We start from the raw sequence: 24,094 nt of genomic DNA on the forward strand, positions 1-24,094 counted from the left end.
TCAAATTTGAAAGCATGGTTTATATGTTCATTGATAAATAAGATAAGTGAAGTTACTTAATGTGGTCAAAAAATTTTACGAGTATGATAAATGTATATGTGGTTGAAATTTGCTAAATTCGGACTAGTTAAATTGAATTATAAATATCATTGAGATGATTTATTTGCTTATGGCTTACTAAGCTTTCTAAGCTTACTCTGCGTGTTTTCTTTCTATGTTTATAGAGTTTCGGAGACTTGCTCGGGTTGGAAGTCACACTATCTGGTTATCGCTTCGGTATATATAAGCTTTGAGTTTTTGGTTATGTGGCATGTATAGGCTAGTTTTGATATGTTTGGTTTTGAAATTTGTATATATGTATATAGCCATGCGAAAATGGCTTGATCATGATACTAATGATGGTATATATATTCGGTCATGTTATAAGCTTAATTTGGAGGTATGTTTCATGTTAAATATGTTTGTGATGTTGGTTATATGATTCGACAATGAGAAATGTTAATGATGATGTATAATCGGCCATGAAAGTAGCTCATTTTGGATGTATAATTTGTCTTGTGTAAAGGATTGAAAGTGGTAAATGATGCGTTTTTGACATAATACATATGCTCACATAAGTTAAGTTATGTATGTGTGATAGCTTGCATATTAATTTTTAAAGTACACTTTGTGATAGTAAAAATATGAACATATATTGTAATTTATTTGATGGTCATTTAGAATACGGTTATAAATGGCACTATTAGCTTTGATTCAATTATGAAATTGGTTGGATTATCGGAGGATAAATTTTATGATCGAATATATGGTTAAAAGATCGATTATGCATATGTATTTTGGAAATGGTAAAGGGTGTGTATTTATATTTGGCTAATAATAGGAAAAATATACTTATCCATGCCTATGATATGTTTTGTTCGTGATTTTGGTAATTAATGGTTAAGTTGTTAAGTTAAATGCTTGAGTTTAAAATGTGTCATATATGTGATTTCTGAATTTGGTAAATGATAGATAGGTATTTTAGATATTTACTAGTCAAGGAGTATTGTAATTATGGTATGATTTGATTCGCTCTTTTATATATAAAATTGGTAGTTATTATTTTGGTAAAATGTGCATAATATGGTACAATCAAATTTTATACTTAACCATTATGTGAAGTTGTTAATGTCGTATGTATATATTAACGTTTAATAAATCATGTGGTTTGGCTTGACTTAGTAAAATGTGAAGAAGTGCATAATTATAAATAGCGTTTTGGAAAGTAGTTAATGAAATAGATTTATATGAATGGATGTCTTAATATATGATCGGCATATGAAAAAAAATTTTATACTTGGTTATAAGTTAAGTATTTGGTTGCCATGATTCATTTGTTATAATGTTTGAATATTAATTTGGGTAGAGTATAAATTATAGAATCGAAGCACGTTAGTTTGGTTTAAAATTATACTAGATGAATAGAATTGAAATGATTATATTATTTGGTACTTGAATTGAAATGAATGTCTGTTCTGAGTTGTATTTTGATCGGTAATGCCTGATAACCTTAATCCGGCGACGGACACAGGTTAAGGGTGTTACAGAGCGAGTGGTCTAAGTCTCACACTGAGACAAGGGGACCCAAAACGACTAGTTACCAAGACGCTCGTGTGGAATTAGTGAGTTGGTTATGGATACTTCCTCGATAGCATATCTTATTAACACGTGCCCAAGTCCAAAATTAATACAATGTAGAAAAGAAGATTTTAGCAAAGTAATGACAAGAGATGATGATGGAAATGGAGATGATATGTAATAGCCCGATTTTCAAAAATGTCGAAAACAGTGGTACGAGATCACCAAATTCAGAAAATAAGCTCGTAAATTTTATTATCAATAATTACGAGCCAAATATGATTTTTAAGAGATTTTTAAATTAGTAATTTGTATTTTATAAAAATTTATTAAGTCAAGAAATTGAGAAAAGAGGTATCGAGACTTCGATATTATAAACCGAGCCGTAAATATTTTTATAAATATTTACGAAGTGTCAATATGGTAGTGTTAAAGTTTCATCAGAAAATTTTAATGTTTTGGCAGTTAATTAATTAAAAGGACTAAATTGAAAAGATGCAAAACTTGCTAAAGTGATTAAATAGCTTAACAATTAAATAAGGAAGGACTAAAAGAGAAAATGGACCAATTTAGGGGTGAGATGACATACCGTTAAAAAAAATCTAAGATTTTTATGTATTAAGGACAAAATTGGAATTACAATAAAGTTTATGTGGCCAAATTTTATTTTAAGCATTTCAAGACCATTTCTTCTTGAAATTTCGGTGGGAGACAGCCATGGAAGAGGGTTTGGAGCTGGTATTCCATATTTTGGCTTCACGTAAGTTTAATTCTTGCTTTGTCCTTGAAATTTTTATATTTTTAGATTTTTACAATTAGGTCCAACTTAGTATTCTACTAGTTTCTCATTTTGCTGAAAGTTTTGGAAGATACTAATGATAAGTTCATATGATTGTTGTTATTTTGATGAAATTGATATGTTAATGGATGTTTAAAGGTGTTTTATTAAAGAATTTTAGATGAAAACATGTTTTAGGGATTAAATTGAAAAGTATTGAAATCATGGATAAATTCTAAAATTTCATGGAATCTATGGGCTGTTATTGATATGTATGAGAAATACTAGGCTTGAATTAAGGATTATATTGCAAGAATTTCATTTTCCAAGCCTAGGGACGAAATTATCATGTATTAAAAGTTTAGAGTCAAATTGGTAATCAATATATTACACTAAACAGTTTTGGGCAGCAGCAGTGGTCTGACTTTGAAAAATCACCAAAAATTGTGGGAATTAAATTAGAGGGTGAATAAAATATGAAATTAAAGCTTATTAAGTCTAGTTTCTCATAGAAGAAACGGTGTAAGTAATGAAATTGTAAATCATGAGATATAATAGATTTTGTGAGACAAGGTCAGAATGAATTCGGGTTCCCCTGTTCTGAATTTGGAAAATCATTAAAATTGTAAAAAAATGATTATGAGTTATAATTTATATGGTTAGAATCCTTAATGAGTCTATTTTTATAAGAAACAAACTAAAACATCATCCAAATTCTGTACAATGAGATAATTAATTTTTAGTGAAGAGTGGTCGGAACTGTCAGACAGCAAAACAGGGGAAACTTTAAAGAATAAACTGTACTATTTGGCTGAACCAAAAATTCTGAAAATTTTATGGTAAGAAGGTATGTGAGTCTAGTTTTAGGTAAAATTAACGGATCTTAATTTGGAGCTCTGTATCTCCGGATAAAAATAATTTAGTGACTCTGACTCGGATAAACAGCTTTGAATATACATGTGAGTGAATAGTAAAATTATAGCTAATGTTGTTTAAGTGTGTTATACACATTAAGGATGTGGAATGGAGAGGAGGAGGAGGAAAATTGGGAAGTATATGAATGATTTGTGTATAATTGGTCATATGCTTGATTATAATTGATAAACGATGAAATAGAAATAATGCTTATATTTGTGCATTATTGGTTTTGGTTTAAGCTCATGTGTGAAAATAAAGTTTCATAGTATGTGTGTATCGTATATTCGGTATATGATTTGGCATGAAATAATTTCATGAATGGTTTATCATGTGGTTAGTTCCAAAAAGAGTTATGTTTAAATATACTAGCTTGTGACTATGGTTGAATGCTATGTTTATATCTTGTGTGATGTGTATAGGAAACAAGTGTGGTAAGATAATGAAATAGTAAGTTCATATGACTGAAATTTAATGATTAAATGTTAATTTCATGAATTATATAATGTATGATGAAATGTATTTAGTGTTGAAAGAGAGTAAAATAAAATGCGGAAATTGAATAAATGATCAAATTGAGCGGAACGCCGGATTTGAGTACTTCGATCAAGTGACAAAGTGATAGGTGATAGCTTGGCTACACTTATCGATCAAGTGACAAGTGGAAAGTGATAAGTGATAGCTTGGCTACACTTATCGATCAAGTAACAAGTGGAAAGTGATAAGTGATAGCTTCGCTATACTTATCGATCAAGAGACAAAGTGATAAGTGATAGCTTCGGCTACACTTATCTGATCAAGTGACAAGTGAAAAGTGATAAGTGATAGCTTTAGCTACACTTATCTGATCAAGAGACAAAGTGATAAGTGGCTACACCTATCTGATCAAGAAACAAAGTGATAAGTGGCTACACTTATCTGATCAGGGACAAGTGATAAGTGATCATACGTAAGACCATAGTTATACTATGGCAAAGTGAAAGTGAAGTACTCAATTTTCCATAACCGTTCCCTAATTTGATTAAGGATGGTAAGTGACAAATGGGCCCAAATGAATTAAAGTAAATGAATAAGTGGTAGTGTATTTATACCAGGATGATGTTGTTATTTAAGCTAAAGTGATATTTTCATTGCAAAATTAAGAATTTCATAAATGTGTTATTGAATGATATAATCGATAAACGTTGAGTTAAATGGTAAATACGTATTAGTGTTAAACTTAGTGACATTGAATTGTACGTGAATTAAATGGAAATTGCTAGTGATATGATCTAAATTGTGAGCATGAGAAATTGCGAATTAAATGAAATGGAAATGAAGCATTGAATTGTATGAGTATGTACCGGGTCTCGTAGGCCCTAATTATTATGATTATAATATTTTGAGGATATATTGTGAAAAGTTATAGAAGCATTCTAATTATTTTGAAAGTTTTAATTTAGTTGAAATTTTATAACTCACTTAAATACGTTTACAAGCGTATGTGTTTTGGTAATGCCTCGTACCCTATTCCGGTGTTGGATACGGGTAAGGGGTGTTACATTTAGTGGTATCAGAGCTACGATTTAGTCGGTTCTCGGACCGAACGTAGCATATGTGAAGTTTGGAAATACATGCCATTATATAACTTGTGATAGTGTGATATCTCTCGACTCTGGTGAGATTTGTTTTATTCATAAACATGAATGCTTTCTCAACTGAGCTAATTTCGATAATGTTGAAAATGATACTCAAGTATATGAATAAGAAAAGAGAAAAAAAAAGAACTAAAAAGTCAAATTGAGTAGAACACAGGAATGAGTACTTTCGTTCAGTGATATGTGATGAATTGACCGAAAATACCATGGTTTGACCATGGCAACATGTGAACATGTGATTATGTGATTCCGTGTAAGACCATACCTGGGCTATGGCATCGGTATGTGATTTGTGATTACGTGTAAGACCATAGTTGGACTATGGCATCGAGAAAACGAAGTACTCAATTCCGTAAGACGTTCTCTAATTTGACAAATTATGGTAAGTGTTAAGTAAATTTTATGTGATAAAACATATTGAACAGTGAAATTGAGCTCAATTATGTGATCTCACCATTCAGAGATTATGTTTGTCAGGTTATGTTAATATGTGTATGTGAATGTAAGTGACAGAAATTAAACAGATAATGATATTGAGCTCATTTACATGAATCTGCCATTTGAAATTGTGATTGACAAAAAGAAGTAATGATTTGCATGCTTATTTCTGGTTATCTGTATTTATTTGAAATACAAGAAAATGATGATTATTGATATGGCTATAAAGTGAACAAATAGTGAAGTTAAAAAATCAAATGGGTGAGAAATAAAGCTTGGAAAATAGCGTGATTTTTTTTCTATACTGGTAGACACATGGGCGTGTGACCCCTATATATGAGAAAATATATGAATGAACTAGGTGGTTACGATGGTATTACATTGATGATGAATGTTAAGTCTTATATATATTCTTTTATCCTCAGAGTTATGTGTATAATTATTCAGTTTCTAATGGAGTTCTTATGTTATGAGAATGTTAGCTAATTATGATGTCAGACAAAAGCCCTATTAGACTGACTGGTTTGTGATCGTTATTGTTCTATTTTGCATGCGTATTTAGAAAGTGTATTATTTTGTTACGATGAAATTCCAGAGCTAAAATGTGGTGACTCTAGTGATTTGCATGCTAAAAGAATATTGAAAGATTGTGTGTTTGAGTTGCATTCTCAACATGAAGAAAAGAGTACTTTGATATGTTAATGTTCGATAGTTGAAATCAACTCAATTGTTTTATTAGAGTGAACTGATTTATCGATATGAGATTTGAGTTGTATGTATTTAAGCATGTCTATTCATGAGTATGAAGACAGATAGTCGGAAAAAAAAATCTATATTTCAGAAAGTATGATATAAAGATATATTTATTGAAAAGAGATATACGAGATTAAATTGATAAGTGATTCTGGAAAGTTAGTGAAAGTGTTTCATGAGAGTTGGAAATAACTTGTTTTGGTAAGATTTTCGAGGACGAAAATCCCTAAAGGGGGGAGAGTTGTAATAGCCCGATTTTCAAAAATGTCGAAAACAGTGGTACGAGATCACCAAATTCAGAAAATAAGCTCGTAAATTTTATTATCAATAATTACGAGCCAAATATGATTTTTAAGAGATTTTTAAATTAGTAATTTGTATTTTATAAAAATTTATTAAGTCAAGAAATTGAGAAAAAGAGGTATCGAGACTTCGATATTATAAACCGAGCCGTAAATATTTTTATAAATATTTACGAGTGTCAATATGGTAGTGTTAAAGTTTCAGTCAGAAAATTTTAATGTTTTGGCGTTAATTAATTAAAAGGACTAAATTGAAAAGATGCAAAACTTGCTAAAGTGATTAAATAGCTTAACAATTAAATAAGGAAGGACTAAAAGAGAAAATGGACCAATTTAGGGCTGAGATGACATACCGTTAAAAAAATCTAAGATTTTTATGTATTAAGGACAAAATTGGAATTACAATAAAGTTTATGTGGCCAAATTTTATTTTAAGCATTTCAAGACCATTTCTTCTTGAAATTTCGGTGGGAGACAGCCATGGAAGAGGGTTTGGAGCTGGTATTCCATATTTTGGCTTCACGTAAGTTTAATTCTTGCTTTGTCCTTGAAATTTTTATATTTTTAGATTTTTACAATTAGGTCCAACTTAGTATTCTACTAGTTTCTCATTTTGTTGAAAGTTTTGGAAGATACTAATGATAAGTTCATATGATTGTTGTTATTTTTTGATGAAATTGATATGTTAATGGATGTTTAAAGGTGTTTTATTAAAGAATTTTAGATGAAAACATGTTTTAGGGATTAAATTGAAAAGTATTGAAATCATGGATAAATTCTAAAATTTCATGGAATCTATGGGCTGTTATTGATATGTATGAGAAATACTAGGCTTGAATTAAGGATTATATTGCAAGAATTTCATTTTCCAAGCCTAGGGACGAAATTATCATGTATTAAAAGTTTAGAGTCAAATTGGTAATCAATATATTACACTAAACAGTTTTGGGCAGCAGCAGTGGTCTGACTTTGAAAAATCACCAAAAATTGTGGGAATTGAATTAGAGGGTGAATAAAATATGAAATTAAAGCTTATTAAGTCTAGTTTCTCATAGAAGAAACGGTGTAAGTAATGAAATTGTAAATCATGAGATATAATAGATTTTGTGAGACAAGGTCAGAATGAATTCGGGTTCCCCTGTTCTGAATTTGGAAAATCATTAAAATTGTAAAAAATGATTATGAGTTATAATTTATATGGTTAGAATCCTTAATGAGTCTATTTTATAAGAAACAAACTAAAACATCATCCAAATTCTGTACAATGAGATAATTAATTTTTAGTGAAGAGTGGTCGGAACTGTCAGACAGCAAAACAGGGGAAACTTTAAAGAATAAACTGTACTATTTGGCTGAACCAAAAATTCTGAAAATTTTATGGTAAGAAGGTATGTGAGTCTAGTTTTAGGTAAAATTAACGGATCTTAATTTGGAGCTCTGTATCTCCGGATAAAAATAATTTAGTGACTCTGACTCGGATAAACAACTTTGAATATACATGTGAGTGAATAGTAAAATTATAGCTAATGTTGTTTAAGTGTGTTATACACATTAAGGATGTGGAATGGAGAGGAGGAGGAGGAAAATTGGGAAGTATATGAATGATTTGTGTATAATTGGTCATATGCTTGATTATAATTGATAAACGATGAAATAGAAATAATGCTTATATTTGTGCATTATTGGTTTTGGTTTAAGCTCATGTGTGAAAATAAAGTTTCATAGTATGTGTGTATCGTATATTCGGTATATGATTTGGCATGAAATAATTTCATGAATGGTTTATCATGTGGTTAGTTCCAAAAAGAGTTATGTTTAAATATACTAGCTTGTGACTATGGTTGAATGCTATGTTTATATCTTGTGTGATGTGTATAGGAAACAAGTGTGGTAAGATAATGAAATAGTAAGTTCATATGACTGAAATTTAATGATTAAATGTTAATTTCATGAATTATATAATGTATGATGAAATGTATTTAGTGTTGAAAAGAGAGTAAAATAAAAATGCGGAAATTGAATAAATGATCAAATTGAGCGGAACGCGGATTTGAGTACTTCGATCAAGTGACAAAGTGATAGGTGATAGCTTGGCTACACTTATCGATCAAGTGACAAGTGGAAAGTGATAAGTGATAGCTTGGCTACACTTATCGATCAAGTGACAAGTGGAAAGTGATAAGTGATAGCTTCGCTATACTTATCGATCAAGAGACAAAGTGATAAGTGATAGCTTCGCTACACTTATCCGATCAAGTGACAAGTGAAAAGTGATAAGTGATAGCTTTAGCTACACTTATCGATCAAGAGACAAAGTGATAAGTGGCTACACTTATCGATCAAGAAACAAAGTGATAAGTGGCTACACTTATCGATCGAGACAAGTGATAAGTGATCATACGTAAGACCATAGTTATACTATGGCAAAGTGAAAGTGAAGTACTCAATTTTCCGTAACTGTTCCCTAATTTGATTAAGGATGGTAAGTGACAAATGGGCCCAAATGAATTAAAGTAAATGAATAAGTGGTAGTGTATTTATACCGGGATGATGTTGTTATTTAAGCTAAAGTGATATTTTCATTGCAAAATTAAGAATTTCATAAATGTGTTATTGAATGATATAATCGATAAACGTTGAGTTAAATGGTAAATACGTATTAGTGTTAAACTTAGTGACATTGAATTGTACGTGAATTAAATGGAAATTGCTAGTGATATGATCTAAATTGTGAGCATGAGAAATTGCGAATTAAATGAAATGGAAATGAAGCATTGAATTGTATGAGTATGTACCGGGTCTCGTAGGCCCTAATTATTATGATTATAATATTTTGAGGATATATTGTGAAAAGTTATAGAAGCATTCTAATTATTTTGAAAGTTTTAATTTAGTTGAAATTTTATAACTCACTTAAATACGTTTACAAGCGTATGTGTTTTGGTAATGCCTCGTACCCTATTCCGGTGTTGGATACGGGTAAGGGGTGTTACATGATACGTAAGCCTTATACTTGGTTTGGAGGCTGCCTTAGGGCCAGTTCTTCATTGCTTTTAAAAAGTGCTGTGGAAAAGTGCTTTTGAGAAGTACTCTTGAAAAAGTTTGGTTTAAAATTTGAGTGTTTAGTATTGCTGTCAAAAAGTGCTTTTCAGAAATAAAATGTCCATTTTAGACATGTTATTATCAAGTAACAAATACGTATTTAAATAATATTTAAATTAGTTAACATTATTATATTTTAGTAATAATATAAAAAATTATTATAACTTATTGTTAATATTTTATATATGAAATATAAATTGTAAATATTTTTAAGCAATAAATATTAATTATTTATAAAATTTAATTAGAATATATAAACTATATTTTAAAAATTTAAATATAACCATTAAATACTATATTATTAGAGGGGTGAAAAAGTAATTAAGCACAAAAAGTGCTTTTGGGAGAAGAAAAGCTAAAATTTTTAGCTTCTCCTTTTTTTCTTTCGAAATCTTTTGAAAAGACTTACGAAAAGTTAAAAATTCTGTCAAAAAAATTGTTCTTCATAGCTTTTCTTTCAAAAGTACTTTTGGAGTCAGAAGTGCTTTTTTTAAGCAATGAAGAACTGGCCCTTAGTCTGTAGGTGAAGGGGGATTGATGGTTACCTTTGTCCAACAAGACTTGTAAGGTTGTGCAAGGACTAAATTATTGCCTTTCAATTTGTATGTGTCAACACTAGGCTAGCAACATAAAAGGTTAAAAAATAGGTTGAAAACTATCAATCTTAAGTTATTTTATTGCCCGTTGTTTTCTTATTGGTGTTTGGAATTCTATGGGACACGTGATCCTCGGTTCTTTGGTCTTATTTACATGTTTTGATATAACAAAACTACTAATCTACTATAGTAATAACATTGTTCATTAAATTACTATTATCTCCTTAAAAGAAAAGCAAATTACTATATTTTCTCCACTAACATTGATTTTGGTGCCACTGAATTAAGTGACAACAATTTAATGTGTAATTTAATCGATGGTAAGAGTTTTTTATATAATATTTTAAATAAAATAAAATAACTTTTTTTAAGAAGGAAAGGAAAAACTAAGCCTAATAAAACTTATCCTTCTCTAATAATCGAGATTATGATCATAAACGATTTAGGTCACAATTTGCAATTATATTTGATAAATTTTATATTTCGAATAAATAATTTACAATTATATTTGATAATTTTATAATCGAAATTATGATCATAAACGATTTATGTCACAATTTGCTCTAAATTATATTTGTTTTTTTTATATAAAAACTTTTTTTCCAATATTAGTACCTAAACTATCACTTCTATATGATTTTTGTTTAGAAATTGTGTTAAAAAGTGGCACACTTAACCAATGAGAATGCACCACATGACATTCATTTACCCATGACAATTCATGATGTGGCATCCATTAAAATATATATAATATATAAAATTAAAAATTAAAAAACATATAAAAAGTATTAATTCAATAAAATTATTTTTATAATATATAAATTATATAAAATAATTTTATAAAAACATTATACAAAATATAAAATGTCAAAATTATATTAAGTTTGAAAATTTATAAGATTATATTAAATTTATAAGATTATATACAAAATTGGGCCTGTTTGTTGGGTCTACTGCTAAGTTTATTAATGGTTTCGGTTTATTTTATTATACTAATAAAAGCACAATCTTTTTCTTCAAAAAGATATAAAATATATAGAATATAAAAAAGTGGGAAAATATACATAAATTCAAAATAAATAAAAAATTGAAAATTTATAATATATTTAATATAAAAAATTATACATGGTATGTAAAATATAAATATTCAAAAATAATAATTCTAAAACTTTTAAACTTTTAAAATATATATTAAAATGGTTAAGGGTTAAAGGTCGACGGTCAACAACCAATTAACATCGATAAACTTCTATTAATGGTCTGTCAATGTAATTAATGCGTTGAACCAACGATCAATCAATTGCCACATCATTGGTCATTGGCCACTTCATCAGTCATTAGCCCCCTCATAGATGACATGGAAAAAGGTAGACAAATGACACATTCTCATTACTTGTGTGCACTGATTTTTTTTTCCCTTTAATTCTTTCGATCAAAAGCTATAATAGATGAATAATTTAGGTGTCGACAAAAAAAAATTAAGTAGAATGATTAAAATTTAGAAGCCAAATCATAATATAAACCAACCATAAACAGTACTACTTGATTTATATAATGAAATTTCTTCTACACGTGCAATTATTTGTTCTTTGAATAAGCTTAAAATTTAAATGCTTAAATAAAATAAGGAACTTGGTGGATGAGACCTTGTCTAATACCTCTTGTTTGCCCCTAACGATTGGTACAGATGAGCGATATCACATTAACAAAAGATTTGCATTCAAAAAGTTTTTTTAGCATAAATTCATCATAAAATTAATTTAAGGGTTTCAAACATTTATGTTTTCACATTTCTAAAACCTTGCGCCTAATAGATTTTCAAATATTATGATGAGGTAAAAGCGTAAAACAAATTTTTGATTGCTTAATCTGGTTAGAAAGCACACTTCTGGAATCAAAACAATAAAGCACTCTCTTATGAATCAAGCCACTTCCCACTTCGGTTTATTAAAAAGAACATTTTTAAGGTTTTAGAAGACTTCTCAAATCATTTCTAAGGTTTTGTTGTAAAATTATATCATTGGGACTTTGTTCAGGATCATTTTTAGCTTAAAAACCCACAAGTTTTGGGGTGTAGGGGCGGAGGTAACAGAATCTCTCTCCAAGGTATCGGTATCTCTATTCATTATTGTAGCATTTTAGTTACTGACTTGGTTATACCGATACAATCAAGCCATGTTCTAATATCTAGATCCTTAGAGTTGAAAATTCGACTCAAAAACACTTTAAAACACCCCCAAACATAATCAAACCATATCAAATAGTTTCATTTCATTTCAAAACAATATCAACACTCATTTGCACATACTAGTCCCTTTATTTTTTCAAAAAAGAGGTTATAAAGATTAATGGGCTAAGTTTATGATTGCACGTAATTTTTTAACGGAGTTAATAGAAAATAATAATAAAAGAATTGAAAATGAAAAAAAAGAGAGTAAAGGGACCAATTTTAAGCAAATAAAAATAGATAAATTAATCATTGAATGTATTTTTATGATTATAACTCAAAGTCACAAAGTAACTCTTTATTCGGTTCATATCAAATTCGAATAATCATTTCCAGCCCCTTGACCATTAAAAAATGGTTATAGTCAGTGATATATAAGTTTTTGAGTTTAATTTTAATGAGAACTTTTAAAAATTAAGGTTTAATTAAAATTTTTAAAAATCTTGTGTAGTTAATAAGAATTTTCAGAAAAAAATTATGAGAATTTAATTAAAATTAAAAATAAGAAATTTCAAAAAATTTGTGCCACCGCCCCTGCCTACAGTCCATCTATCCCCATGCATTAAAGGGGTCCCCTCTTTTATTCTGCCCTAACATGGTTTTGTTGGTTGCACCGTCAGCCAGCCCCCGAGGGGACAGCTGAAACTGCTCCATTTTTCTCCACACGTGAATTTTGACCTCAATCCTACCAAAGGTGCCGCTAAATCTCAACCCCCGATGGTCCCAAGGGTTGACTTTTTACATAACCTCCATTTAGCATTTCGTCTCCATTCGGGGTGGCGGCAAGAATTTTACATCAAAGTTTACCCCTTTGTTTGTTACGATAAATAATTGGATATGGCAATTTAAATCTTTGGCTGACTCCTTAATTACGACCCATCTGACAGTCAAAACCATTTGTCTTGACGTTCCAAGGGGAGCCTCACCTTTGTTTTTTCTTGGATATCCACCAAGTCAAAGCCGAATACCTACAAAACTTCCCTCACTCTCAAGCAACTGCTCCGAAATCGTCTCGTGTTGAAGATAAAGTTTTGTGCATATTTTTGTATCAGTTTTTTCTTCTTCTGATATAGAAATTGGAGCAAACTAGATGTTGTCCCCTCCATTGACAGGATTATATTTTGATTATCTGCTTCTGCTAATTATGCATGTCAGAGATCTGTCTATTGCATTATTGATCTATTTTTTTAATTTGTTGGATATGGATGTGTTCGTCAATTCTATTGATGAATTTGGTATTGTCTTCAAGTTTTGCTTTGAAGATCTTAAATCAAATGTTTAGCCACTTTCTTCGTAATATCATTTATGATTTTTTTTCTAGAACGTTCTACATGCAAAACAACCCTACTATTAACTCGAGGTCAAATTAATCATGATGATGACTTTGATTATCCAACTTAAGTATCTCCATCAACCCAATTTAACTAATAATATATGCTCAACTGCCTAAAGGCTTCAATGATTTGTGCAGAAGGGTATATGTTATTTAAACATTAATATACACTCAATTATTATTTTTTAGAGTACATTATAAATATTACATACTTGTACATTATAAATATTCAGTGGTTGACCTGACACTTGCTGAATTAACCAAAAAATTATAACAACTAGAGGGATAGGATATTCTTAGCAAAAGTCAACATATATAGGTACACGCCTAAGCCTAGAAACTCTTAATTTAAAGTCAAGAGGGCTCACACGTAAAATCTAAACCTCATAAACTTTCCTTCATCTGCTCCACCAGTTTCCTCTTCCTGGCTAATTATTGCAGTCTCTTTGGGGTTATTCTTGTTGTAAAAGCTAAGTTTTTTTCCTCTTCTTATACTTCATCTTATTAGTAGTTCAATCCATGCAAGGCTTAATTTAGTTATCGTTGAGAATAAGTACTGTGATGGAGAAAGAGCAGAAGGATGATAGGTTTGGCTGCGAAGATGAACTTGTGAGAGAGCTTCTTGATGATGAGTCTCCTCTCTTTGTCCTACAGCAAGGGACGGTTCAAGCCAAATCTAAAACTTCTGGAGAAGATTCCACGAAGCGACTCATCTGTGCAGGGCCGAGGATTGAAGATATCGAGAATGCTTTGTCAGTGAAAACATGGAACGGTACTCAATATCAAGTACAACAGCAAAACAGGTTAATTTGGTTTCCTCCTGGATTTTCCTTAACTAGTTTTCATTTGATATTTAAATGAACAATCTTTTCCTTTTGCAGAATTAATTCGATACAGCAGGAAAGAGGTTTGACTAAGATTGAGAATAAGTATACTTTAAAGATAAAAAACTATGGCAATTGCATGGCAGATGATGGATATAAATGGAGGAAATATGGGCAAAAATGGATCAAAAACACCCCAAATCCAAGGTATGAAACTATCTTTCTCTTCTAAGCTCAATTGGTATCCGCAAGTAGAATATACTCATTTGTGTGAGGGTGGCAAAACTTTGAGACTTGAGGGTACGTACCCAAGATAAACAACCATGACACGGCTCATGTCTCGCGGGCTGAATCGAATCATGACACAGGACTGAAGTTTTGCCGAGAATGGAAATCCCTTGAAACTTCCGATTCCCCTAACCACCTGACAGAAACGGATAAAAGGAAAGGAAAAGCACATGCATCACCCGACAAATATCATACGACAATATCCCTTGTCAAGTCTTAGAACTGGATTTGACAATGCCATCTTCAGTTACTTTCCTTGGGACCTCTATATGTCTTAAGTAATTTTGCATTTAAGGCCCATGTCCCAGTCCTTTTGTAATTGTTATCCCCACACATATCATGAGTTAAAAAGTATTGAAACCTAGCAGTACTAGGTGTTTACATAAAACCCTATCTTGTAGGTTTAAATCGCAAAACAACTCTATTTGTGGTGTAATTTACTCTTGTTAGGGATATGTAGGTCAATTATAAATGTAAAAAAAAAGAAGTTCAAAGTATTTTATCATTGTGCAACTAGTGACTATATATTAGAAGTGTGGCAATTCACTTGATCCGGATGGGTTGGGTCAGTTTTATTTAAATGATTCCATGTTAATCTTTTGAAGTGTTTAAGTAACAAGTGGCTTTGAAACAGGAGCTATTACAAGTGCAGGAACCCAAGATGCAGCGCAAAGAAGCAGGTGGAGAGGTCAAAAGATGAGCCAGATACGCTGATCATCACCTATGAAGGATTTCACCTGCACTTTGCCTATCCATATCTCCCACTCGATAACCACCACCAGCCTTCTCCAGATGATACCATTTCACCAACCAAGAAGGCCAAGCAAGGCATTTCCGAAGCTGAATCACAAGTTCCGGAAACTATAGCAAATTATACCAACATCGAGCCACTGCCAAGCTCCATTGAGGGTTGCCCTCCAGAAATGAGTTTGGAAGCAGGGTTTAGCCAACAAGGGCTGCTCGAAGATGTGGTGCCTTGGGTGATAAGGAATCCTTCACATAACAATAATATTTCCTCCATTTCTTCGTCTTCTTCATCTTCTAATTACTCTCGTTCTCCTCCTGCTTCACCTTATTCACTATCTACTTCTCCTTTTTATGACCCATGTTTAGATATATTAAGCGTAAACTCTAGCATTAGGTAAATATTTTGTGCTTAGTGGGTAGAAAAGAAATAACCCAAACAATCTTCCAAGTCTCCATTATTGTATTTGTACCTTTTTTTTAGTATCATATTTTCTTTCTAATCAAACGATGTTTTTCATTGAAGAATAATTTTTTAGAAATATTAAGTAGGATTTATAAATCATATACACCTATTCTTTTAAAACATTAAAATTTTAATCAAACACCATAAAATACGATATTGGATCACAAAATCACCACCTAAGGGTGAGCACTAATCAAATTAAAATATGAAAAAAAACTGACTGATTCGATTAAATCGGTTCAGCATGAAAAACTATTCTTCACGCCTAACTCAATTCTTGCGCAATTTACAGCCCAATGAAAAAGAGGGAAAGGGATTTCTGGCCTATTCGGTTTGTTCATAACAACAACGACAACTCATTTTGGATTAGCCAGAGGCCGAGAAACCTGAAACTCAATTCGAAATGATGAACTTGTTAAATACCGCGGCAGAGCAGCCATCTCTGCTCTAAACCTCTTCAAAATCAAACAAGATAGAATAAGTAATTTTTTTAATGGTATTATTTTCTCATCAACCAAACAGAAGCCAAATTGGCAACTCATCCTTCGATAGTTATCCATTCTGAATCGGCCCATGTTAATATCGTTAGTCTATTGAAATGATTGTCTCTAGAATTGGTCGCTCTCTCTCCTGCTCGTCTAGTTTCAATTTCAAAAATGTAATAACATTTTCCCTTTTTCCTTTTAAATTCAAATTTTTTCAGTCTCCAAGTTTTTTTATTTATTTATTTTTATGATGAAAAATTGAATATTCGTTTCTGCAGAATGTAATATCGAGAAATCTGTTATTGAATGAAACGCATATACCAAGGCCTGTCGGAAATGCATGCATTTCACACGTCAGTCAAGGGTTAGGGCTGTTAAGGGGATATTTTGCACTAGCTGAAGCTGGGAAGAAGCTTGTTCTCAATGCACGATTGTCTATTTTGGATTCGATTCTCGGAAACCCTAGGATTAGGCGGCTTTTCTCCAGTGGTGGTCCTAAGAAAAGAAGTGAGTTAACACAATTCCCTTATTTTATATATGCATATATATTTTTTAAAAGTTACGCCTTTTATATTGACTTTTTTTTTTTGTATTATTGTAACTTATGAAAATTACCATCAAAAGAACAAGAAGAGAATTCCTAAGGCTAATGAACAGAAATCTGGAGGATCCATAGGTACTTCATGTAATGGATATCTTTTAAATTTTATTAAGGAAAGAATAAACGACTTGGCGATTATTTAGAACTTTAGAAATAGGGAAATTGCCTTTGTCTGATTTAGTTGCAAAGCTGAAGTAAGTGAAAACTGACATCAAATTCGTACTTTTTGTTGAAAGTGCATCTGATTAATATAAGTTTTCTTATGTTCTTGTTCAAATATGCAATTCATACCCATAAGAAATCCTATTTTCTAGTAAAAAAGATGTGGCTGAAAAAGATAAAGCATGTTGAAGTAAATGCCTATCGTGTATGGTTTATTTGGAAAAACATGGAATCTCTATTAGTTGAAAAAGATTTTAATTTCCACCCTCAACCCACCCCCCCCCTCTCTCTGTTTGATGTGTTCTTCAGATTAGTTTCCAAGAGTTCAAAAACAACTCCTCGAACCTGGCTTGGTGGAAAAATTGTTGTTACTAATAAATCAGTTGCAAAAGTGTATGCGAGGAGCTCGCCCTGTGATGCAAATCAAACTACTGATGATGCTGTAGAATCTCCTACCACTGGAGCCCCTGCCAAAAGAAAGATAAGCCAAAATAAGTACTACTTTACATAGGGAGTGTTGAATCTTTCGAGGAGAAGCTAGAGGAAGTCCTAGAAGCATTGGGGATAGATCCTCATAATTATGTTCCTGTAACTTATGTAAGTGAAGTGAACCGGTTCCAGGAGTTGCTGCGCTTTGGACCCACACTCTTGCTCCTGGGGACCTTTTGGTTTATGGGGAGAAGAATGCAAAGTGGATTTGAAGTTGGTGGGCCTGGGGGACGAGGTGGTCGTGGAATATTTAATATTGGAAAGGCGCAGATCACAAAAATGGACAAGAATGCGAAGGACAAGGTAAGCCATCGTTAGAAGTTTGCTTTGAGACTTTAGGGCTGTTATCTTACCTGTTTACAAAGTAAGTTTTCAAGGTCATCATCTTGATAATGGTTTACATATTGTCTTGTTGTCTCAGGTCCTTTTTAATGATGTTGCTGGCTGTGATGAGGCAAAGCAAGAAATTATGGAGTTTGTGCATTCCTTAAAGAACCATAAGAAATATGAGGAATTAGGAGCTAAGATTCCCAAAGGTGCATTTCTTGTTGGTCCTCCTGGCACGGGGAAGACACTTCTTGCTAAGGCAACTGCTGGTGAATCCGGTGTGCCTTTCCTCTCTATGTCTGGATCAGATTTTATGAAAATGTTCGTTGGAGTTGGGCCGTCAAGAGTGAGAAGCTTATTCCAAGAGGCAAGGCAATGTGCTCCTAGTATCATATTTATTGATGAGATTGATGCAATAGGTAGAGCAAGGGGTCGTGGAGGCTTTTCTGGTGGCAATGATGAGCGTGAAAGTACTCTTAATCAGTTGCTTGTAGAAATGCATGGATTTGGAACAACTTCTGGAGTTGTTGTGTTTGATGGCACTAATAGGCCTGATATTTTAGACAGAGCCCTGTTGAGACCAGGTTGGTTTGATCGTCAAATTACAATTGACAACTTGACATTAAGGGTCGTGGCCAAGTCTTTCAGATATGCTTGAAGAAACTAAAACTTGATAATGAGCCATCATATTGCTCTCGGTGACTTGCCACTCTAACCCCTGGTTTTGCTGGAGTAGACATTGCAAATGTTTGCAATGAAGCAGCATTGATTGCTGCCAGAAATGGAAGTGCTGTGATAACCATGGAACATTTTGAGGCAGCTGTAGACAGAGTAATAGGTGGTTTAGAAAAGAAGAACAAGGTGTGTTGTTCTTCACCCTCTGTCTCTTTCGTTTACTGATGGACTGCGACACTATCTCGATTGGTCTATGTTATCGATTATGTTTATAGAGATGCAATTGAGTGCGTAGAAGAGTGATTTTGAATTTTCAATGTCAAAATCAGGTTCTCCATTTTCCTCTGTAGTGGTATAATACATTTCAGGATTCTGGTGTAAAGTTTGTACCGAGTACAGAATGTCTTTTTATCACTTGTTCTCTGTATGATGTTCATTCTTAGTGTCTAATAGAGACATGATTTATCCTTTTCTCAGTTCTGACTAATTTCTGCAAGTATTCAATGAAGCTTTGTCGTCTTCAACATTTTTGGTCTGGTATGCAGGTTATAAGCAAGTTGGAAAGGCGAACAGTCGCTTACCATGAATCTGGCCATGCTGTTGCTGGTTGGTTCTTGGAACATGCGGAACCATTGCTTAAAGTAACTATTGTTCCTCGTGGTATCGCAACATTAGGATTTGCACAGTATGTTCCCAATGAAAATCTTCTAATGACCAAAGAGCAGCTTTCTGATGTGGCTTGCATGACACTAGGTGGTCGAGCTGCTAAGCAGGTGAAATTTCAGTTCACCTCCTCACACTTTTCTTTGTCTATCTTAATATCTTCCAGAATTAGTACCATAGACTTATTTAGAACTTAAGATCTGATTAGCAGTATCATATGTTTGTTGCCTCTAACTTGAATCATGTCTGCATAATTGCTGCGTGCTTGACCATTTAGTTCCGAGGTTGAACTTGAAACAGAAGCCTTAGTATCTTGTCTTCGGGTATCATCTAGAAAGGGGCTCGTTTGTTGCAGTTTTACATTTTCTTCCATATGCATGTGTTTGATTGCTTCGAATGCCAAGTGCATGGATCCGCCTATGTTATGCATGTGATGGTTGTATCTCGAGTAAGTGGAAACCAACATGTTTTAGCCATAATATTTTGCACTTTTCAGTGCCATTGATATCTTAATTATAGAAATTTTGCCTGTGCATGGAATCGAATGCTTCCATGTTGCATGTTAGAGTTCTAACCAAGTATTAGATCGTGGTATGTGGAGTAGGTTTTGTTGAGGAAGATATCAACTGGAGCGCAGAGTGACTTGAAGAAAGTAACCAAGATGACCTATGCCCAGGTGGCAGTGTATGGTTTCAGTGACAAGGTTGGTTTGCTCTCTGTCCCTCAAAGGGACGCATTCGAGATGACCAAGCCTTACAGCAGCAAGACTGGTGCAATAATTGACAGCGAAGTAAGAGAGTGGGTGGTTAAGGCATATGAACCAACAATGCAGCTGATAGAGGAGCACAAAGAGCATGTGGCTCAGGTCGCAGAATTGCTTCTTGAAAAGAGGTCCTTCACCAGGAGGACTTGATTCGGATCCTAGGGAAACGGCCTTTTAAGTCGAGTGAACCCACAAATTATGAAAGGTTTAAACAAGGGTTCCAAGAAGAAAACAAGGAACCCAAGGACACAAAAGACGAAGGTAGAACTGCAGGGGATGATGGTTCAACTCCCTTGAAACCTGAGGTGGTGCCTGCATAGTTCTTTCCTATGGTTGTCTAAAAATATATTCTTTTCAGATGTTAATTAACATACTCATTTCGCCTCCAATTTATCCAAATCAAACTTGAAGCTGTAAAAGGGAAAACCGAATGTCTAAACCGAAAATGAGATAGTCCTTCTCTGATTTTGGTCTTGAATTAAGCCACTGATTTGATTTGTTCATGGTTTGCGTATCTAAGCTGTGTCAATCTAGCATCGTTGTTGGCACAGCTTTTAAGGTTAAAAGCTGTTTCCTACAGCAAGAACAATGCTAAACATAAAAAATAAAGGTTAAAAGCTGTGTCATATGATTCTCTTTGCTCGCAACACTTGTACTAATAGAAAGTTCGCCTTCTTTTGTTTTATATTTCAATTTCCTTTCATGAAATTTTGAATGTCACAAATTTACAAACTAGAATATAAATAGCTTTTTCCTTGATTTTTGACATTAACTATTAGATTAACTTGAATCTAATGTATGTTCTACTCATTGATGGGTACTAATCTACCGTATTGATCATCGAATTGTCATTTGGAGCTCACTAGTCGAACTCAAAAAAACCTTTAAGTTTAAATAAGAATTTTCAAATAATTCAAAATTTGAATGAAAACTTTTAATTAAATAGTTCAACCATTATTTTAAAACTTTTTAAAATTAAATTATCAAAATATTAAGGTGTAATTTACCCAAAAATAAATTTAGTTTCTACGGTTAAAATTGACAAACAAACCATGGAGTTAGAAAACTGTGCAGTTTTCTTTATAATTATATATTATTTTTACTAGGAATTAAAGAATGAAATAAGAAAAAGTGGCATTAAATTAGCAATTAAAGTGGGGGTTCAGCAATAAATTCATGGGCTAACCAATTTAACGGCAATAAAAGTAGAGAAGAGGATGGGATAAGGGAGATGGGCAGGTAGGAGGATAAGAAAATTCATAATATATTATTATATTATAAACATTTCTTACCATTCAACTCCCTCTTTGTAACGGCAGCAACCAATCCAAAAGCTTTAATTTATTCCTCGTCACAATTTTGCTAGCCTTACCGGCGGTCGGATACAACCCACTCTAACCCAACCCTTCTGGATCAATGGCTACGCTTACACGTGTCCCATTGGTATTTTCCAGCAACAGGGTTGCACCAGCTCCAGCTGCTTCATTAAATCACAAATGTAATTGCGTGGCGTCATCATCACCCTTAACAAGAAAACTTCCACATTGTTCTACTCCCTCTTCTCTTAGCTTCAACCCTTTTTCATCTTCATTCCCTTCTTTCTCAACGCGACAAAACAAGGGTTTTAGGAGAACATCTGTGGTAGTAGCTTCCATGGCTGATCTCAGCACTGTGCTCGTCACTGGAGCCGCTGGCAGAACAGGTTCTCTCTCTCTCTCTCTCTCTTGAGATATTAAGAGGAGTTCTGTTAATGGGTGAATTGGGTTTTGGGGGGTTTTAGGGAGTTCTGTTGGTATGCCGAGAAATTTGGTTGCGAATAGTGTGATAACCTTGGAGTTTGTCATGGATTTATGATATTTCTGTTGTTTTCAAGTTAATGAGCATATCAATGTTTATTTAGATTGATATGGTTTCTTGCAATTACAAGGAAAAATTGTTACTCTATAGGATAATTTGAGGCAAATTTAGCCCTTCTGATTGGTTTCTTTAATGCTTTACATATGAAAAATGTCTCATTTAGAAGGCTTCTTAGTGTCGATTCAGTAGGCTGTTGTGCTGTATGTATAATTAATCTTAATATAGACTTCAAATGGAGTTGAACAAAAATGATCTCGATGGGATGCGTAGATGAGTTGCGTATATGTTTTCCTCTGCTTACTATCTTTTTGGTCACCATGGTGGTTCCGTTTTTCAATCGAAGATTGGCTGTTAATGTCCTGGGATTAACATGAATCTATTTGTGGGAGTTTGGCAGGTCAGATAGTTTACAAGAAGCTGAAAGAGAGGTCCGATCAGTTTGTCGTGAGAGGATTCGTTAGAACTCCAGAAAGCAAGGAGACAATCGGTGGAGCAGATGATGTGTTTGTTGGGGATATCAGGGATACCACCTCTCTGGTTCCTGCCATGCAAGGAATTGATGCACTCATAATTCTTACTAGTGCTGTTCCTAGAATGAAACCTGGGTTTGATCCGACGAAAGGCGGAAGGCCTGAGTTCTATTTTGAAGATGGAGCATATCCTGAGCAAGTAAACCATTTTCATCTTCTAATTCTACGATTGTTACTCTTGTTTTCTCTTGTTCTTCACTAGATTGATGTTAAGGCTATCTTATCATGTTTCTTAGGTTGACTGGATTGGTCAGAAAAACCAAATAGATGTTGGTGAGTTGTTCATCTAAATTGTTCCTAAGTGTTCACTCTACATGTCTAGTTTTTACTTAACCAAACCATATAATAAAAACCCATATTGAAATGGGCAGCTGAGGAGGCTGGAGTGAAGCAAATTGTGTTGGTTGGGTCCATGGGTGGAACAAACCCTAACCATCCCTTGAACAGCTTGGGCAATGGGAACATTTTGGTTAGCATCCTTTTCAGTACTAATAAACTGCTCCCTCATTTGCTTGCCCTCCTGCTCGAGAGAATAGTGAGTACTAATGAATTATTTAGTTTCTTTTTTTTTTCTCTTTCACAGGTCTGGAAGAGAAAGGCTGAGCAGTATTTGGCTGACTCTGGTGTCCCATACACAATTATCAGGTAGAGAACCACTGGTTGTTTAATATTGTCGGTGTCCCTTATTTTTCCCCTCTCTATTCTACTAGTGGAAATGCTATTGACTTCAAAATTATTGTTTGTTAAATCCGTATGACTTTACAACTAACAGTGACCCTTTGTGGCCAAGTTAGGGCTGGAGGACTGCAAGATAGAGATGGTGGCATCAGAGAACTACTTGTCGGGAAGGATGATGAGCTTCTTCAGACTGAAACAAAAACAATTGCCAGACCTGATGTAGCAGAAGTCTGCATTCAGGTATCGCCTTTCACATATTTATAATTCTCACCGTTGACATTGGATTGCCATAATCATGCACATTTATTTGTTTTCTTTTCAAACAGGCACTGAAATTTGAGGAGGCCAAATTTAAGGCGTTTGATTTAGCCTCGAAACCTGAGGGAGTTGGCAACCCAACAAAGGATTTTAAGGCTCTTTTTTCCCAGATCACTACTCGTTTCTAATTCTCAAGTTCCATAACTTCCGTCTTAGACTTTGAGTGATGTTATGCTCCTAAAGACTTTTTATCAGTATCTCAAACTTCTAAAACCATGCTATGATCTGCAGAGAGGTCTACAAACAAGCAACTCTCAGCTGGTCTACTAAGCTGATGGTGTGATGATATTATCAAAGAATTAGCATTCCTAGTGTTATTTTTGTCTGACATTGCTATGGAACTCGATATTTTAGTAATATTTGCTCTCATCTCTGTCTTTTGATTTGCTTTGAAAGCCATATAATTTTTAGGAACATGAGATATGATATGGAGACTGTTGTAAAAGGAGCAGCCAAAACATCATGTAATAAAGTTGTTTAAGAAAAGGAAATTGTTTGCATTAAGAACCAGAATATTATTTGCAAT

At 33.1% G+C, this 24,094-nt stretch overlaps 3 protein-coding genes across 3 annotated transcripts; all 3 read left to right on the forward strand.

The window, feature by feature from the left end:
* The first annotated feature begins 13,921 nt into the window (after positions 1-13,921).
* LOC128032523 (probable WRKY transcription factor 49) lies at positions 13,922-16,062 on the forward strand. The gene is made up of 3 exons (XM_052621064.1): positions 13,922-14,501; positions 14,580-14,729; positions 15,445-16,062. Exons 1-3 carry the CDS (start codon positions 14,260-14,262, stop codon positions 15,953-15,955), a joined length of 903 nt encoding a protein of 300 aa, XP_052477024.1. The 5' UTR covers positions 13,922-14,259; the 3' UTR covers positions 15,956-16,062.
* A 178-nt stretch (positions 16,063-16,240) lies between these two features.
* On the forward strand, positions 16,241-20,956 carry LOC105797721 (ATP-dependent zinc metalloprotease FTSH 8, mitochondrial). The gene is given in 12 exon segments (XM_052621274.1): positions 16,241-16,678; positions 16,784-17,012; positions 17,421-17,473; positions 17,578-17,599; positions 17,602-17,628; positions 17,631-17,771; positions 17,774-18,060; positions 18,179-18,698; positions 18,701-18,945; positions 19,305-19,532; positions 20,027-20,303; positions 20,306-20,956. Coding segments are annotated over 12 exon segments (2,289 nt in total). The 5' UTR covers positions 16,241-16,618; the 3' UTR covers positions 20,506-20,956.
* A 490-nt stretch (positions 20,957-21,446) lies between these two features.
* Positions 21,447-23,937, forward strand: LOC128032522 (uncharacterized protein At5g02240). Its single transcript, XM_052621063.1, has 7 exons — positions 21,447-21,887; positions 22,440-22,711; positions 22,809-22,845; positions 22,944-23,041; positions 23,156-23,217; positions 23,367-23,490; positions 23,577-23,937. Exons 1-7 carry the CDS (start codon positions 21,602-21,604, stop codon positions 23,694-23,696), a joined length of 999 nt encoding a protein of 332 aa, XP_052477023.1. The 5' UTR covers positions 21,447-21,601; the 3' UTR covers positions 23,697-23,937.
* Positions 23,938-24,094: the final 157 nt, after the last annotated feature.

This window comes from Gossypium raimondii, chromosome 9, assembly GCF_025698545.1.
Source record: "Gossypium raimondii isolate GPD5lz chromosome 9, ASM2569854v1, whole genome shotgun sequence".
Classification (NCBI taxonomy): domain Eukaryota; kingdom Viridiplantae; phylum Streptophyta; class Magnoliopsida; order Malvales; family Malvaceae; genus Gossypium; species Gossypium raimondii.